Source organism: Urocampus carinirostris, chromosome 14 (genome assembly GCF_059441175.1).
Source record: "Urocampus carinirostris isolate Australia breed hairy pipefish chromosome 14, RoL_Ucar_1.0, whole genome shotgun sequence".
NCBI classification, from domain to species: Eukaryota; Metazoa; Chordata; class Actinopteri; order Syngnathiformes; family Syngnathidae; genus Urocampus; species Urocampus carinirostris.
The window spans coordinates 35797777-35815975 of record NC_142362.1 but is presented as its reverse complement, the minus strand read 5'-3'; the positions used below and the strand labels follow the sequence as shown (position 1 = coordinate 35815975).

General features: G+C 36.0%; 1 protein-coding gene across 1 annotated transcript in view; it reads right to left on the bottom strand.

The window, feature by feature from the left end:
• Nucleotides 1–18199, bottom strand: part of itgb5 (integrin, beta 5) — a 69335-nt gene that overhangs the window by 26052 nt on the left and 25084 nt on the right. The window contains exons 9-11 of the mRNA XM_088353591.1: nt 15923–16057; nt 4527–4701; nt 3625–3879 (exon numbers count right to left, since the gene is read on the bottom strand). Coding sequence (XP_088209717.1) covers nt 3625–3879; nt 4527–4701; nt 15923–16057 — 565 coding nt within the window. The remainder of the gene's footprint in view (nt 1–3624; nt 3880–4526; nt 4702–15922; nt 16058–18199) is intronic.

Below are 18199 nucleotides of genomic sequence, written 5' to 3'. Positions count from 1 at the left end.
ATCTCATACAACTTACAGAATTTCTTCTAGTTATGAATCAAGTTAATCACATTTGTTATATCAGTATTCACTTATCCCTGGAAAAATTGGAAGTTGCGCTGCACTTTTTTTCAACACTCAAACCGCATTATACATTTCGCAAGGTTTTGGGTCTTTGGGTACCCACAGCAGCAAGATGCGGACAATGTCAGCTCCTTTTAGGTGAGGGTCATGTTGCATAAAACAAATACTAAGTTCTCAACCTATGACTATTTAAAAAATACACATTTCTTAAGATGTTTTATGTATTTTTGCTTGTTATTCAAATCAATATATTTCTTGTGACGTTTATTTGTACTAATAGGAGGCTCTAAATAATACACAATGTACTTTTAAGATGATCATTACAATATCAAAGAAAATAACAATGGATAATGCATTCAGAACGGCAGTCAAAGGTGTGTCAACACTGTAGGAACTGAGATTTTTTTTGCAATATGCATGCCAGGACAGTAGATGACATTATAATTGGTAACAAAGTCCACACTTTTCCAGTTGTGTTTGTCTACACATGTTAACACAGATCAAACTAAACGTGTGTTTTAAAATGAAAGGGGAAAATAAATAAATAGCAGTTCTTGTCTTTGATATTTTTAGCGATGATTGACTGAATGGAGCCTGCTGACTTAGCAAAGCGTCTGTCAGCACCCCCGAGTAAAAGTCATAATCATCCATGGCTGCAAGCTAAACACCCACCCAAGCACCGCTACAAAACACTGCTAAGGGAATCCCCGCAACTGAATTTGGACGTCTATTCAACAAACAATTCAGTTACGATATTAACCAGCTTTTTGGGCAAACATACATCAAGCTAACAAATCAGATTTACGGAAAGGGTCTGAGCTTTGATTATAAGGGCAAAACAGGGGAGTTGCACTTATATTTTTCTAACCGCTGTGCCAGAGGATTTTGTTAAATTGGGTCAAGTTGAGTCACGTCTTAAGAGTGAAAATTGACAAAGTGAGCCAGTTTACCCTTAGGGGACAATTAAGTGAAGTAACCATGAACCCAAAATTGACCTGTAAATTTTCAGTAAGGCAGCCAGGTGGTCAAATAAATAGTTTGAATGGCACGTTTAAAGTAAATAAAAGACGTAAAACAAAAATAAAATACATTATGCTGAATTGTAATTCCAGGTTAAAACTAGAAGGACTTTAGGCCTCTAGAACACAGGACGGCAAGTGAGGAAAAAAGAGAAAAGGTGACATTTATAAAAAGGAAATTAGAGAAAGAAAAAGGGCAAGAAAAAAATAAGTACAAAAATACGAAAAAAGAAACAAAAAGTTAGTAAAAAAGACTTAAAAGAGCAAAAGATTAAAGAAAAAGTTAAAAGACCAACAAAAAAGCAGAAAAAATACATGTTTTTCGGGGTCTCTGAACGCTCGTGTTACGCAATCAAATACATTGCAAATTATTTACACGTAACAGTAAATTTTTTGCCAATAATGTACTTTCATAAAAAGGGTAATTAAATATAGTTCTGTATTATGCAATAAATCCACAAAATGTTAGTATCATGTAACAAAAGATACTTTTTTGAAAATGGAAATCTTGTTGTAAAAACAACTGCCATGTGTCGGCTGTGCAACCTTTTAGATATTAGCCAGTTCAATAAAATTTTTAAAACTATGTAACTTGATATGATCTCAGGTTTTGGACATGTTGGATAATTATTGGATTACAACATGCAGGAATGATAAATAGATAGATAGATACTTTATTCATCCCCGCAGGGAAATTCACATGTTGCTCATCGTTATTTTGAGAGATGCTCAGACTGTGTGACCCGTGGAAGCTTGCTCACAATTCAAGCACTTTGCAATCCTTCAAAACACAACATCAAAATTCAAGCGTTTTCAACGACTTCAATCCCTCGTACGGACCCTTATAATAGATTTTCTTTTGAAGCTGCTATGTAATTAGAGCTTCATCGAGGCCTCATGCTTGGTGACCAGTATAAAAGAGCAGAAAACATGTACTGGACTGTTAACATTTAATGAAGGCAACACACATCTGAGTGTCTGGCCTTGTTTTCACTTGTTGTGCTAAGAAAATAGAGGCGGGCATTGTGTTTACTAGGAATGGCACAAAGCGAACATCAATGTGTGCAGTAGGGGTTGGATTTAGAGCAAGGGTCCCTAACCACTCGGCCAGACAGAAATAAAATAAGTTCCATTATTTTTTGCCTGGATTTGTTTGAAAGGACCACATGTGTTTTTTTTTTTTTTGAATTATTGCATTTTATTGCCTTATTTTGTCCAGAATAATAGGTCCCAAGAATGTTAGTAAAACGGGGAAAGAAAAGTGACAATGATTGAGTTAAAGCAGGAAATGATTGCGAAATACAAAAGTGTCCGAGGTCAAAGGACTGCTTTAATGTACAGTGAATGGTTTCAAACCGTTTTATTTTCATCTTCATTACAGGTATGTTAATCTTTGTTATCTTCACATTTAAATAGTTATTGTGGTTTAGGCACATGTTTAATTGGTGTTACGCGTACGTATTTCTTTTAGCAGTTTTAGTGTGGCCATGCGTTTATTTAAAGTCTATCTTTCAGGACGACCAAATCACTACCCACTATATCTTTCTCTTCAATAAGTTCAAGATCTTGTGCACTTCATAAATACTTTGGGAGTTGGTGATTTGATACTGTAGGTACTTATGTAGGTTTTAGATCAGAAGATGGTGTAACAATAGTCTGTAGTCTGGAATAGTATGTACAGCCCTTTGAGACTTCTTGTGATTAAGGGCTATAGAAATAAACATGACTTGACTTACCAAGGACTGGTTTACATGCGAGAACATTTTCCCAGCCAAATAATATCATCAACAACGTGGTATAGTGACTAAAAGTAGGGTCATAATGACATAAAACCCAGTGCAGTTTCATGTGTCGACTGTATCCCGAAGAGTATAGTGGATAGTATCTGGCACTCTCCCTGCCGTGATCCAGGATAGATTCCTGTCGCATTCAATTTTTGCAACTCTAGCCCTTACTGTAATTTTTTTCCAGGCCTAAAAGCCCTGTGCGCCTTATATTTGAAAAATATATCGCACAAGACTCATGTTTGTGAGTGCACCCAATAGCGTGGAAAATATGATGTTTATATTACTAGAAAACAAGATAGTACAGAAAACATTTAAACACAGGTTAAAAATATAATCAAATACCAAATTACGGCAAAATTATAAACCAAAATAAATAATCTGTATACACCCTTCGCCATTGCTGCTGGCACTGGCAATCCAGTTTTAAACATTTGACAGATGATGTGCTGCAAGTTTTTAAAAAATAAAAATAGTGTTCCTCGGCTCAAAAAAGATTGGAAAACACTGGCCAGGACATGCATTTACAAGGGCGACCCTGTGATCCCAGCCCTAAATTTCTGCGTTCTAAACGCCATTGGTAATTGAACTTACAAGACCTAGGACCCATTGTAGGATTTGTAACTCTAGTATTAAATGAAATACTACATATACATACTCAAACGGCAAATATATTCAAATTAAAGGGATGTTGCTTTGCTTATATGAGATGGACATAACCCCGATTTTATCTCTGTTGGACAGTATCAAGATGTTACCTGAGCACAAGACGCCTTTGTGCCGGGCACACGAGAAGTCATCGCACTGGCAAAAGCTGCCGTAGATTTTGCCAAACTCAGATTCGTAGCACAGGCACTGGTTGCAGCTGCATTCACCGCGCCCGCTGCACAACTGCTTGCCTTCAGCTTCTCGACAAGCGCTCTGGTAGATGCTGCTTGCCTCCCCTTCCTGGCACTCGCAGCGTGCCCCCAGGTAACCTGGCTCGCATTGGCAGCTCCCACACTTGTATGTGCCTTGAAAAACAACCACGTGCAATGTTACTCATACTTTGTCAAAATCAAAATTATTTATGTAGCATCACATTTGTGGGTCTGATTTAACTTTCAGAATGGCCAGAAAAAGAACTTAAATGTGAAAATTGATAAGTCTATTTTTGTTTTAAGGAATGAAGGTTATTCATGCGAGAAAATGCAGAGAACCTGAAGATCTCCTACAAAGGGGTGTACTACTCCCTTTAGAGGACGGCACAAACAGGTTCTAACTTGAGTAGAAAGAGAAGTGGGAGTGCATTACTGTCTCTGATTCTTCAATTAGCAGCCTGGTTAAGTAATACCAGCAAACACCAGTGTCAATATTTACAGAAAAATGGAGGCACTGAGTTGCTGGCTTTCAAGGTAGAGTGGCAAAAAAAGCAATATCTGAGGCTGACCATCAAGAGGAAGAGATTAAGATGGGAAAAAGATCAGACATTTGACAACTCATTTGATAGATAAGAGTGACTTTTTTTTTTTTTTAAACTTGTTTGGGTGACCTCAAACTTTTGAAAGGTTGTGTATCCTCAAAAATTGTTTTAAATTGGTGAAAAAATAATGAAAGCAAAGTGAAAAATGTGGTTCACCAAAACAATTTATGATGGAATAGACAGACAGGTAGCAGTTACCAATGGAGCTACAGATGGTGCTGTTAATTTTGGCCGCCTTGGTGCAGGCACATTCACACTGGTACTCCACAGCAACCTGCAGGCGGTCTTTAAAGCCCACCGGCTTGATAGTGAAACTGTGGTCGGTGCCATGAAGAGGACAACTCCTTGCTTCCACACTTACGTTAAATGACACCTGGAATAACAATGAGGAACAAAAATACTAATCAATTTAAAAGATAGATTATTTTGTTGTGGTTTAAATAACATTTTGACACTATTCCATTTAGGCAAATGGGTTATTTGGTTGTACTGTTAAAGAGGTATTCATTTAAGGTAGTGGTCCCCAAACCTTTCTGGACCATGGAACCGTGTAGTGTCTGAAAACATTCTTGCGGCCAAGGCCAAAAAAAACAGTGATAATAATAATCAGCCTTAATTCACTGCAAGAGGCCCTGTACGGTCCGCGGCCCGGTTGTTGTGGACCACTGATTCAGTGGAGAGTTGAAAAGGGACCAAGGCTTTTTGAACTTGCTAAGTAAAACAACTTGGTCCTGGCAAACACCGTTGGCAACGCAACCACAAGAACTCCAGAAAGCGGACATGGCACCAGCCGGATGGAATCCACCAGTCAGGTTCATACATCATGATCCCACAACCATGCAAGAGTGGAATCAAGACAACAAGCACCCACACATATCCGGGAGCTCACGTGGAAAGCGATCATGACCTGGTCATAATCAACTTTCGCATTCGCCTCCAGAATATCAAGAAGTCACAGAACCCACGGATTAAGTTTGACCTGAAAGAACCACAGACATCTGGGGCATCCAGGTCTTTATTGGTGGAAAGTGTGCTCCCTTGCTCACCTTGGACTACCATGTATTGTATTTATTCAGCCAGTATAAACCATAAACATGATAGATAGATAGATAGATAGATAGATAGATAGATAGATAGATAGATAGATAGATAGATAGATAGATAGATAGATAGATTAGATTAGATACTTTAGTCATCCCCGAAGGGAAATTCACATGATATATGATATATTCAAATGATATATATATACAAGAAATCATTTGACACGCGAACTCTCAATAGTGATAATATAATAGATTTAAAAGAATAAAAAGAATAGAGTAAAAAAGATTTTATAGTGTATAATACAAGGTAATTATATAGAATAGTTTAAAAAGAAAGAATATGTAAATAACAAGACTAGAGTACAATAGGTCGGAGGAATGCCGTTGGCAAAATAATACTACAGTATACATAATAACCTAATCAATTCCTGTTGAACATATGTTAAATCTCTTAAGATCTCTTAAAATAAAAGAAGAAAATAAAACAGTGGGTCAAAAAATGAATTAAGTGCGGAAAAAAACAAGAGAACACAAGAAAAAAAAAACAGCCCTAAAAATGTAGCTAGGTACTGAGCAGCCAACGAGTAAATTATAAAAAGCTTGAGAAAAATAAAGGAGAAATGATTGAACTAATGCATGAAGTTAGAAGAGTGACTCAACAAGAACAATTCAAAGTAAGTCTTCTAGATTGTAAAATACCCTACTTAAACTTTAAGGCATCAGATAAATAGCCCTTGTGTCCAAGTCTAAGGCATGGGTCGGAAACATTTGGCTCGGTAGCCAGATACGGCTCTTTAAATGAATGCATACGGCCGGGAGATAAAATTGTAGAGATGCAAAATTCTTCCCGGGTTCACCAATTCTGATAAGTACAGTGGAGGGTTCGGTACTCTGCCGACTACAATTTCCAGTCAAGGTGTCCCACCAACAGACCCCGTTTTGGCTGTACGTCGCTAAGGAATCGTATAAATGGAAACTCATAAACAACCTATGTTCATTGTTAAGACACTTTATGATGAAAACCCACATGATCTTTAAACACAAAAACACCAGCCAAGCACACAAAACAATTGGATTGGGTGAGCAGTAGGGGTGGACTTGCTTCTCTGCCAAGCGCCGTCTGCACTAAAGGTAAATGCGTTGGTATCCTTGGTTGCAGTATTTTGTGACATTTTTACAAAAAAGAACTCTGCTTGCACCCAGTATTGAAACAAATATTCATGAAAAAAATTAAGGTCAAAATGAGCTTCAATGATCTTATGTAACGGCAAGAGTGAGAACAAGTTTAAAGTCATATACCGTTTTTGATGATATGGGACACAGGCTCTGGCATTATTATTTCATAAATTTAATCAAATCATCTTACGTGACACAGTGAAATAAAATGTGCTGAAAAACTTGGTTTTGTCTGGAGAGCGGGTGTGGTATTTTTTCTGAATTATGTCTTAAAATATGTTTTAAACTTACTAACATGAATTTCAGTCAACTTTACTCTTCATCACTTAACAGTAGCTAGAGAGGAGCATCAATGATTCTCCATAGAAAATATATTTTACTTTAAATCAAACAATGATCGATCAGGAAGGTCGATTTATTATTGTCGAAGCAAATATATTAGAAAAAGCTTATAAAATTGTCAATCTGTATGCACCCACTTATGATGATATGCCCTTCTTTCATACACTATTAGCACACCTTGGAGAAATTGCTGAACCCACCTATTCATAAAGTAATTCAAAATGATTATCCCCCCTACACACACACAAAAAGGACTATACCCTATAGGCAAACAAAGCTGGCACACGTGCACAGTGAACTACACATGACCCTGACTGACACTGTGTCATAATGTTTAGACCAGTGGGTGCGGCTCATCCAATGAGTCAACAAAGTGGAAATCTGATAGCTCAGAGGAAGGAAGAAGGATCACCCAACTCAAAACACACCTCATTTTGGATAGAAGCTCAAACTTGCATCCTAGATGCCATAGGCATAACCAGCCCGTTTGAAGGCGCTCACGCTCTCCCAAATTCAAACCAAACAACCCCCGAAAATTAAATAAATTTAAAAAAAAGAAAATGTAAAACTAAACAACTGAACAACACTATCTATCCATCTACCCTGGTCATATCCCTCGAGAGGGGTGACCGACAGCAAGACAAACACGTACACAAAAACAAAGAAAAGAAAAAAGGAAAGAGTAACAAAAAACACAAACAATGTGACCATGGCCAACCCAAATGCCAAAGCACCCAAACAAGTTAAGCACCTCGGCACCCAAGTTGGTCATGCTTTTGTCCCCCCAGATGAAATGGGACACAAAAAAGCAGCCATGTCACTCGGGTCAGGGTGACACAACATACTTTTGTGTTTAACAGCAGGGCCCAACAGCTTTCACTGGTTTACCCCTGCCGCATCAAACAGGTGCCCTACCAATCCCTTAGAAAGCGTCCAAACATCCCACTATCCTTTCACAACAGCTCTCCACTCATTCCCATCACCGACAAGAGCTCTAGCTTCCACTACATTTAGACCCCTATTCTCCAGTGCACTCATAACACCATCCATCCACGTCAATTGCGGCCTTCCTCTTGGTCTTCTTCCATTTACTTCTACTCTGTAGATTCTCTTCAACATTCGTTTTTCATCCATCCTCTCAATGTGTTCAAACCAACAGAGTACTCTTATATCCACATGCTTGCTCAGTTTCACTACTACTCCAGTTCTGTCTCTCACAATTTTATTTCTCAATCTATCCAATCTAGTCACTCCTAACATACTCGTTAAACACTTCATCTCAAAAAATTTTAATTTCCTTCTCAAATCTGCATTCAGGCTCAAAGTCTCTGCACTATACAACACAGTCGTTAAAATCACACTCTCATACACTCCTCTCTTTACCGTCAAATATTCTGCCGCCTTTAAATGGTTGAGTCCATTTCATTCCTAGCACTGTGATGTAGTATTTCAGCAGTAGTATTTTTGTAGTATTCTATTGTAGAATTTTTGTAATAGATCTCTACTATTACTGTAGTTGTATCTTTGTTGTATTTTTGTTGTCAATAGTTTTGTAGTATTGCTATAGTATTACTGTAGTTTTATTTATGTAATATTTTTTGTAGTATTTTTGCAGTTGTATTTTGTGATATTTCCATATTAGAATCTCTGTAGTATATTTGTCGTATTACTTTAGTTGTATTCCTGTGTTATTTTTAAAGTATTTCTGCAGTCATATTTTTGTAGCATTTCTGTAGTACTTTTATAATATCATTATTTTGAATTATTTTATAGTATATCTGGAGTCAGATTTTCATAGTATTTTAATTGTACAATTTTTATAGTACCGTACATCTGTAGTAATATTTCTGTCTAAGTATTTTTGTAGTATTTCTGTCTTTAAAAATATAGCAGTATTTTGTATTATAGTGTTACAGTAGTGGCATTTTTTTGTTGAATTTCTGTACAAATATACCAAGTATTTCCATACTGGTATCTTTGTAGTGTTTATTTTTTATTTTTTTTTACATTACCGTGGGTGTGTTTTTGTATTATTTCTGTTGTAATGTTTCTGTAAAAGAACTTTGTATCATAGTATTACTGTAGTATTTCTTCAAAATTTCTTTCTCTCAGAATGAAGACAAAATGATGATAGGGTCCTGTTTTAAGCACAAAATTTTATATTTAGTTTTGTTGTAATTTTGTAGTATTTTTGTAGTGTTTTGTTGAAGACATAAAAAAAGGACAATGGGGACAAAGTTGGCACCCCTGAAAGTTTTTTTTATTAGTAGTACTATATTTTAATCTTGTATATCTTCATCATATTTTGACCATTTTTGTTTGGCTGGTCTGATGAAGTAGCCCGGGGGCCGCAGTTTGCCCAACCCTGCTCTGGGTGCTCAGTACCCCCAAAGCTCAGAACCTAGAATCGCCCCTGCTTAAAGCTGTTCGGGCTCACATCTACACAGTATATTTAACACATCCTGTCAGTGCTTGAATGGCAACCAGCACGAGCTACACAGGAAGTGGTTACGTCACATGGAGCAGATAGGACATTCCTTTCCCCCTTGCCGCCTCCTTATCCCTAATAAGCTAATGAGCAAGACACACAATTAAATTTAGTGTAAATGTGAATCCCGCGGAAGACTCCGGCTTCATGACTTTCATAAGGACAATCGAGGGGGTTGCCAAGAGTCCAATGAGGGGAAATACGCGGGAAGTAGTCTTTGCCGTAATAGTAGAAAACACAGGCCATGTGCTGAGAGTCAATGAGGAAATACAGTTGTGGACTGTATCATTTGGGGACTAAATATTTGAAAATGTGTCAATAAGTTACAACTATATAGAGAATGTACTCAAAACATTTACCATAGATTCAATAAAAAAAGCTTTTGACAAAAAATGTCATTCTAATGTTGTCCTTTAACTCAATATTTCTTTCGAGCACCCTCTTTCCTTCTACCCAAGTTTTAAATTATATTCTTGAAAGGGACAGTGTGTTTTATTTAGCACCTCTATCAAATTAAATTAGAAGCAAAAAACATGAACTGTCATATAAACATCCAAGGGAGCTGACAACATTTTCTGCAATTTTGCTGCTACGGGGACCCAAAACCCTCAAAAGGCTGGGAAAAAAAGAGTAAGTAAGTAAAATGGTGTGTTTTGGTCAATTTGAGTCTCGTTGCACTACACCATACAGTGACATCTAGTAGTAACATTATTTACACTGTCTCTTTACCATCTGCATTCCTTTGCCATTATCACGCCATGGTTTGTATAAATTCTGCGTGGCCAAATTCAAGCAATTTTTAAGGACTTACAAATACAATTTTCCATTTTTTTCAGTACCTTAAAAGAAGTAATAAGGTGTGCATTTATCAAGACACCAGACTTTTGGATCTTGAGTAAATTGTGAATAGATTTGTTTTCGAAACAAATCTCTCCCGACATAGGTGTTGGGTAAAAATGGCAATAATATGTTAACTTACATTTTCAGTTGCAAGAAATTCTTCCCATTACATTTTACCACAAGGTAACAATACCATAATTTTTTGCGTGGCCCATAATAAATGTCCATAAGTGATACATTCTGTAATCCTTACAGAAATACACATTTCATAGTAGTAACCTGTTTAGGTTTAGCATGAACCTGTCCTCTTGGGTGGGACCAGTCAGGAGCAGTGACTCTGTATAGGACAAAGCTGTACAAACTAATACCAGCTGCAGTTTTTCAAGAGGGAAGAAGAAATGCAATGGCAAAGCGAAGCCGCCAGAGAGCAGTGTCAGCATTATTATTTAAGCGACCTTTTGAAAGACATGGCTACAATTTCAAGCATTTACAAGCTCTTTATCCAAAATTCAAATTTGATAAATAGAAAGGGATCAGGGGAGGGTTTTTTAGAAAAGGATGGCATTTCTTATCTGAGGTTTGGCTCTCCCCTGTTCTCCTTGGAAGTTCAATATGAATTTACATATTTTCTCCTTATTTTGAATGTCCACTAAACTACAAACTTTATATCTATATATAATCAATATGTTTAGAATATGAATAAATACAACAAGAAATACAGAAACAACAATATTCAAAACATAAAAATTACAGTGGAAATACAAACATAAATACATTTAAATATGCATTAGTAAATTAAAACGCTCAACTTTCACATTTGTTTAGTTAATGCTGCAGATGTACTGAGGGGAGTGTTAAACACGCTTTATCTGCTCAACCTTGGTTATAAAACACTACTTCACTGTATTTGCTTCTGTTGTGTCTTTCCGTTCCAAGGCTGCAGATAAAATTCAATGATACGATAAAATATTTGGCAAAACGCCATGTTCAGAACGGTTCAAGTTCAATTCATATTCAAAATGTTAAAGGTTAATGACGGTTAAAACACACATTTGAATTTGAATAATTATAATGGCATGTTTTTACTTGCAAATGTTTTTTTATATGCGATATTATTGTTGTTTTAATAATTTATTACAGACCGATTTATTGTCTAATTCATTCTAAATACTATTCTTTTTTTTTGGACTTATTTTGTGAAGAAAAAAAAGCAATAATCATAAAATATATTTGATAACAGTGTAATGTTTTTTAATCAGAGAGGTATTGCCCATATTTTAGACTACAATGTTACCAATCACATTTGTTCCTAATTGGCATTAGCTTGTGCGTTGGAGATCTACAAATTACATTTCAGAAAAGTCCAGCAGTTTAAGTAAAAAAAATGGATGTAAAAAAAAAAAAATTAAAGACAAGTATAAAAATTTAAGATACTTATCCCCTGTCATATTACTACACTATTTTTTAAAATTCATTTATATTGTAAGACTTATTTAAACAATAATTGTTTTATTGATGAGAAAACTATTGCTTTCAGTGCAACTGTGAGAAGAACATTTGCTTTGCTTTTGATGCCCAGGAAAGAATTCCTCTAACTGCCAAGAGGTTTTTTTGTTTAACAATACCTTTACTCCTTAGCCTACTTTTGTGTGAAGTCATTGACATGCAGAATCTTACTCCACGGAAAAAAAAGACCACAGAAGCTTGTGGGTTACAATTTGGCCGCTGGAAGAATTCTTTGTTAGCCTCCTTTCATTTGTTAGCATAAAAGATCGGATCCCAGACTCTTACGATTGTCTCTTGTCCATTCATTGGTGCTTTTCTGCAAAAACAACGATTCTCCCAACTGTGGCCTCAGCCGCTATCCGTTGCCATCCCAACACTGTCCCAGAAAATGGAAACAATAAGGCTAAATGACACAAGCTTCAGAAGAGGGCCAAGTTCTTGAAATAAAAAAAAACTCCCAAACGTTTTCTCTCAATATGCATGTGAATGTAATGGTCAGGTAAAAGGATATTAAACAAAAACAGTAATTAGAATTCTACATCATGATAGGTTACACTCTAACTCGAGCAGGGGCTTGCAAACTACAGCCCGTGGGCCACATTTGGCCCATCAGGCTTTTTAATCAGGCACTTTAAACGAAACTGTTAAATTGACATTTTGTATCATTGAGTATCACCTAGTGGTAAAAAAGTCTTTCGTTGAAGAACATAATAGTATTGGTTTAAATAATGAGCAAAAATGCATATTAACTTGAATTTTTATTCTGAAAATCTAGGGCTCGTACACTTTTTCACAGCCAAATTCAAGGAAAAAAAAACAACAACAAAAAAAACAAACAAAAGAGAAGCCCGGCGCAGCCTGGCCCGTCTTAATGATTGACATTTTAAGCCCGAACCCAGCCAGAATTTTAGGCCAGGTTCGGGCTCTGGCCCAAGATCTTACCAATATTGGTAACTAAATAGATCATCGATTCGTTGTACCACGTGATTTATGAGCCACATCAAAGCAAACAAGAGTGAACACAATTCCGTTGTGACGCTGAGAATTGGAGTATCACTTTGGTCCGGCAGAAGGCGCCAAAACCGTTTTTTATAAAAAAGTTATCTTACATTTTTTAAAATCTTTTTTTCCCCAATTGAACATTGCATCATTACAAACAAAATTTATCATGAAAGTTTTAATTTTGTAGAGTTTGACCAGTTCATCATAAAATAAAGTGAACAATATTCAAGAGAATAGAAAATGCAGCATAGGAGAAAAAATATCTGAAAATAAGTGAATAAAGTAAAAACAAAAATCACAATAATGAAATGTTTAACTCTGCGCAAGAGACAGATTCTTAAGCATATTATATATAATATGGATATTTTCATTTTAGGTATGTTTATCATATTCAAAGATTTAACCAAAATAACATTTTGAAAAGGGGGAAAGTAAAATGCTACACATGAAATGAAATGTATTGCTTTTTCGTTCTGAATGATAAATTTAAATATACTATGATCCTTCGATAAGGTGGTAGGAAAAGTGTATCTTACATATTTGCAGGTGTATGGTATATATTTGAATGTATTTTTGTTTAACGTCAGGTTAATTGACAAACACTTGGATTTATTTATTGTTGAATATTGTTGGTTTGCGCACTGTTTTCCTATCGGTCCAAAACTTATATTATTTGAATAAAGAAGAAGAGATTAAGAAATGTTTTAAGAAATCCGATTTGTCGATTATTCAAAAATTAATTCAACCGATTCATGGATTATGAAAATAATTGTTAGTGACAGCCGTTAATGAGTGGTACAAAGAACAAGGAAGAAAACAAACTACAGAGTCAGTGACCAAATAGCAACATTTTACTTTTCATTTTTTGCTCTTCATTTTTGAGGTTTTTGGGTACCGGTAGCAGCAAGATGGCAAACAATTATGTCAGTTCTCTTTGGGTGTGGCTCATTATATATAAAATAAATACTAATCTCTCGACCTATGAGCATATTTAAAAATGCATGTTTATGATAGTTCATATATTTTTGCTCCTTATTTCAATCAATTTTAATGTTTTTCTGATCAATAAAGTTATTTTTTTAACCATTAGGAGGCGCTAAATAATACACACTGCCCCTTTAAGAAATGATTTCCTACTTGCATTCAGCCCAGCACTCGTTATGCGTTTCTACTGTATTATTATTATTCACAATGTAGGTAATAGACATTGGCGAAAACTCATACACCAACAGTTATTAAACAATGAGCCCTTTTCAGGAGTAGGAAATGTGTGGTGGATTAAATACAGTTATTTCGATTTTTGTTATGTTGAATGACACAAACAGACACACACGTGTACTTGCACACACAGCAGAAAAAACATGGGATGGAGGGACAACATGTGTACAAAACAAATTGTGCGGGAAGCGGGACCCACAGTGAAAAAACAGGAAGGTCAAGACCAAACAGACATCTCCATTTACCCTACAAATTAATGGTGATTTAAAAAAATCTACCAGAAAGGCTCCTTAGGCCTTCATTCAAATCGAAGTCTCATAGTAACTTGACTTTTTGGAAGATGTGTGTACCTTGTTTCGCTTTTGACATTTTTTGAAAAGCTTTGAATATCAGCATCATATATTTGTTTTATATGAACAATTATGCCAATTATTAGGTATAGTCAGTGTAAAGACAAACATGGTACAATTGAACGTGTTCCTAGAACGCACTCAACTTTCTCAGTAATGAGTACTGTACCGTGTAATTAAAGAATTTATAAACTACTGTTGTTACTACATGGTGTGTTAGTGTTTTCTTAGTTACTTATGCAGATCACATATGATCATCCAGTGTCCTTTAAGTCCTGAATTCTCCTGCATCACCTACAATGTCACATAAAACCCCTGATCTTACTGTCACAAACTCTGTGAGGTGGGCATGATTATGTTTACCAACAGAGTACATTTGAATAATTATGGCAGCCAATTTCTCCTCATGAAGATTTTCTCAATACTGTGTATACGTGCAGATATGCTGGAAAAATAAAATCAAATACTTAAACCAAGTGGTCAGCATATGTGCACATTTTTGGTTGTGTGTCACCAATAGCAAATGGTAAGCAGTGCATGGGCATTTCTTGTACAGGAACAATCAACCAATGGGAAACCAATGTGGCTAACGGGTGCATGCGGCCACAGAATTTACGATAAAAGTATGCTGAATTTTGATCGTTTTTTTTCGGTAAATTATCTTTGCAGTTCACCATGCCTGGAGAAAAAGGAAAAGTCGATCCTGTACTGCTGACTAGCAACGTGAAAGCTGCAAGAGAGTTTGGTGTAGATGAAAACAATGTCAGAAGATTGTAAAAAAAAAAAGATACATAATTGAAAACTGCGCCTAAGGCCAAACGAGAGAACATTGGATCAAAATATGGCTGCTACCCAAAAATGAAGGAGATCTTTGAGTGATTTTGAAGCCCAGAGACAAAATGGATGTGGAGTGTCTTGGCTAAGTGTTGTACAAGGCAAGAAATATAAATGGGTTCACTGCTTCCACAGGTTTCTGTACGTTTTCCATTTATTTTAGAATGTGGCTATTTTAAAGTAAATTTAGGGTGTCAGCTTATATGATGTAGGTTTACTGTATATGCAAGTATAAATGGTATTTGGTAACTGGATATTTACTTTCCAAGTAATGCTCTACTTTTTGGTGTCTGGAGTTACTGAATTACTTTTTAAATGAAGTAACTAGGAACTGAAACTAATCACGTTACTGTTTTTCAGTAACGTGCCCAACCCTGGTTATAGGTATTATTACTTTTTTTAGTTAATGGTCTTTTATTCCATGTTAGTTGAATTCATCTGTCAGTCGTAAAAGCATTGGCAGGCCGAAAAAGTGAGTGATGTCATCTGATGACTAAATTGGCTGGTGTAACAATTTCAGCATATGCTTTATTGAGGGTGTTGCAAAGCTCAGGCTTGAAATATTGCATGACATATCATGTCCAAGGACACTTCCAACTTCGGGTTTTGGTGTAACTAGTACAATTTCTCGTAAATAGATTAGTCAGAGGACAGGGTGGTCATATCCATTGAGATTAAAGTTTCTTATCGTATAGCATATAGCTGCAACTGGGTGGATGCAAAGCCACTTTGCAGCATGCCAAAAGCAAATACAATATTCATAAATCTAAAAGGAGAGCATAGAAATGGACTCACCGTGTCACCTATTTTTAAATCCGCGCACTTCCTGAGGCCGGGTAGCGGCTCACCGTCCTGGCAAGTGGCGGTGAAAGACAGGCTGAGGTCTTTGGGTTGGTCCCACACTGTAAGCTCCACTTTAGATCGAATGTTCTGTTTAGGGCCAAAATACAACAGATCTGTAAGATCACGTTTTGTGACTAGTATTTGCTTGGAAGGGGAACAAATAGGCAAAAACATGTACAGATTTAACAGAAATAAGTGAGAAAATAAAGGCCTACTCTTATAGGTCAGATGCTTGAATTTCCATCTGAAAAAACACCGTACACTAAACACTACATACACAGTACATTTATATTTTTTTTTCACACAATTCTATGTGATCCCTTATAGTCACCATCATACTGAGATGAAGAACTTTTAACTGACATCTTGTCTTTATGCGTGTGTGTAGTTTTCTATAGAAAATATAAATTACAATGATATACAACAAAGCATGAATATCACCCGAAAAAAAAAAACAAGAAATTCGCAGGAAACTGAAAAAAAGAATCCAACATTGGCAGATAGATTGTTAGTCATGTTTGATTCAACCATTTGGCCAAATATTATCTGCAAGGACCTTTTATATTGAATCTCCACAGGGGGAGGCAGTAATAAATACTTACAAATCCAAAGTAACTCAGAAAAGAAAGAAAAGGCATTGGGCGGCATTAGCTTAGGAGGCAGAGCCCTCGTCTTGGGATCAAGAGGTCGCAGGTTTGATTTCTGGCTCCTCTGTGTTATATGCCGAAGTGTCCTTGGGGACACTGAATCCCTAATGCTCCCGTTAGCTGGTAGTTGCCTTGCATGGCTGACGCTGCTATCGGTTAGTTCATGTGTAAAAGGGATAAAGCGCTTTATTATTCACAATGTAGGTAATAGACATTGGCGAAAACTCATACACCAACAGTTATTAAACAATGAGCCCTTTTCAGGAGTAGGAAATGTGTGGTGGATTAAATACAGCGCTTTGGGAGGTCTTCATTGACTTAAAAAGCGCTATATAAATGCAGGCCATTTACATTTACAAAAGGCATATATTTTATTTTTTGAGAAAATAATTCACAGGTTTTATGAGACAGAGATAAATAGTTCAAATGGAGATTCTGAGAACTGCTGTGTCACGACTTTTGCAAGACTGAGAACGTCAAGAAACAATGTGCATGTCCAAAGAAATAGTAATGACATGTTGAATCTCAAAGGATCAGTCAGAATGTTTAAGATCATAGATATGTAAAAAGTAGGCAAACAATTATATGTTAAATAAAAATTTTACCCATTTCTGAATTTGTTGGTATTTCAATATTTTCAAATAAAGTATGAAAAAACTATATACATTGACATTTAATTTCCCCTTATGTTCCGGTCCAGAGCCTTTGCTCTAAAAATGCTGGTCTACCAGTGATGCCAAGAGCCAAGAAGAGACCTGCAGGTTCGAGAGCGTTCTCCATTCAGGCCCCTATGTTGTGGAATGTTCTGCCCCCTGAGATTCGATATGCAACCTCAGTGGCACTGTTTGAATCTAAGCTTAAAAAACACTTTTATTCTATAGCATATGAATAAACTATATTTTGTATTGACAATATTTGTGTATTATTTGCCCTCATGTAGGTTTTAGATCAGGGGATGGTGTCATAATAGTCTGTGGTTTGCAATAAACTGTGGTCTGTGCCGCCCTTTGAGACTCTTTGTGATTTAAGGCTATACAAATAAACATAACTTGACTTGGTTGAGTTATCATTTTAGCCCACAGCAGTCAATTACATGGACATCAACTTTTAAGTATTTTCTAATAGATGTTAACAAAAACATCAGCACCTACAAAAAACAATATGTGGTCTGTGTCATACCAATCACTTAGAATTTGTAATGCTTTAAAAAAATAAAGACAAAAATAATTAAATTGATCACCACTTGTGACCCAAAAGTCAAATTTTGGATAGATTAAAATTACAAGGATTGTAACAATATGGAATCGGTTTGGCGACCAGCATGTATTTTTTTATTTTTCAAAAATGTAATACACAAACCAACTCTCAAACAAACAGAGAAGTAAAATACAAAGACTAACCTTTGTAATACACACGGTTTATATTATATTATATCACACACACACCGCACACAGCATTTTTATAGTGAGAAAAATAACATCATTTATAAACTTCAAATCGAATATGATTACAAGCAAGAACAGCATATACCATATAAGTGTTGTTTAATATAAATCATAATTACATGGTATACCAACGCCAC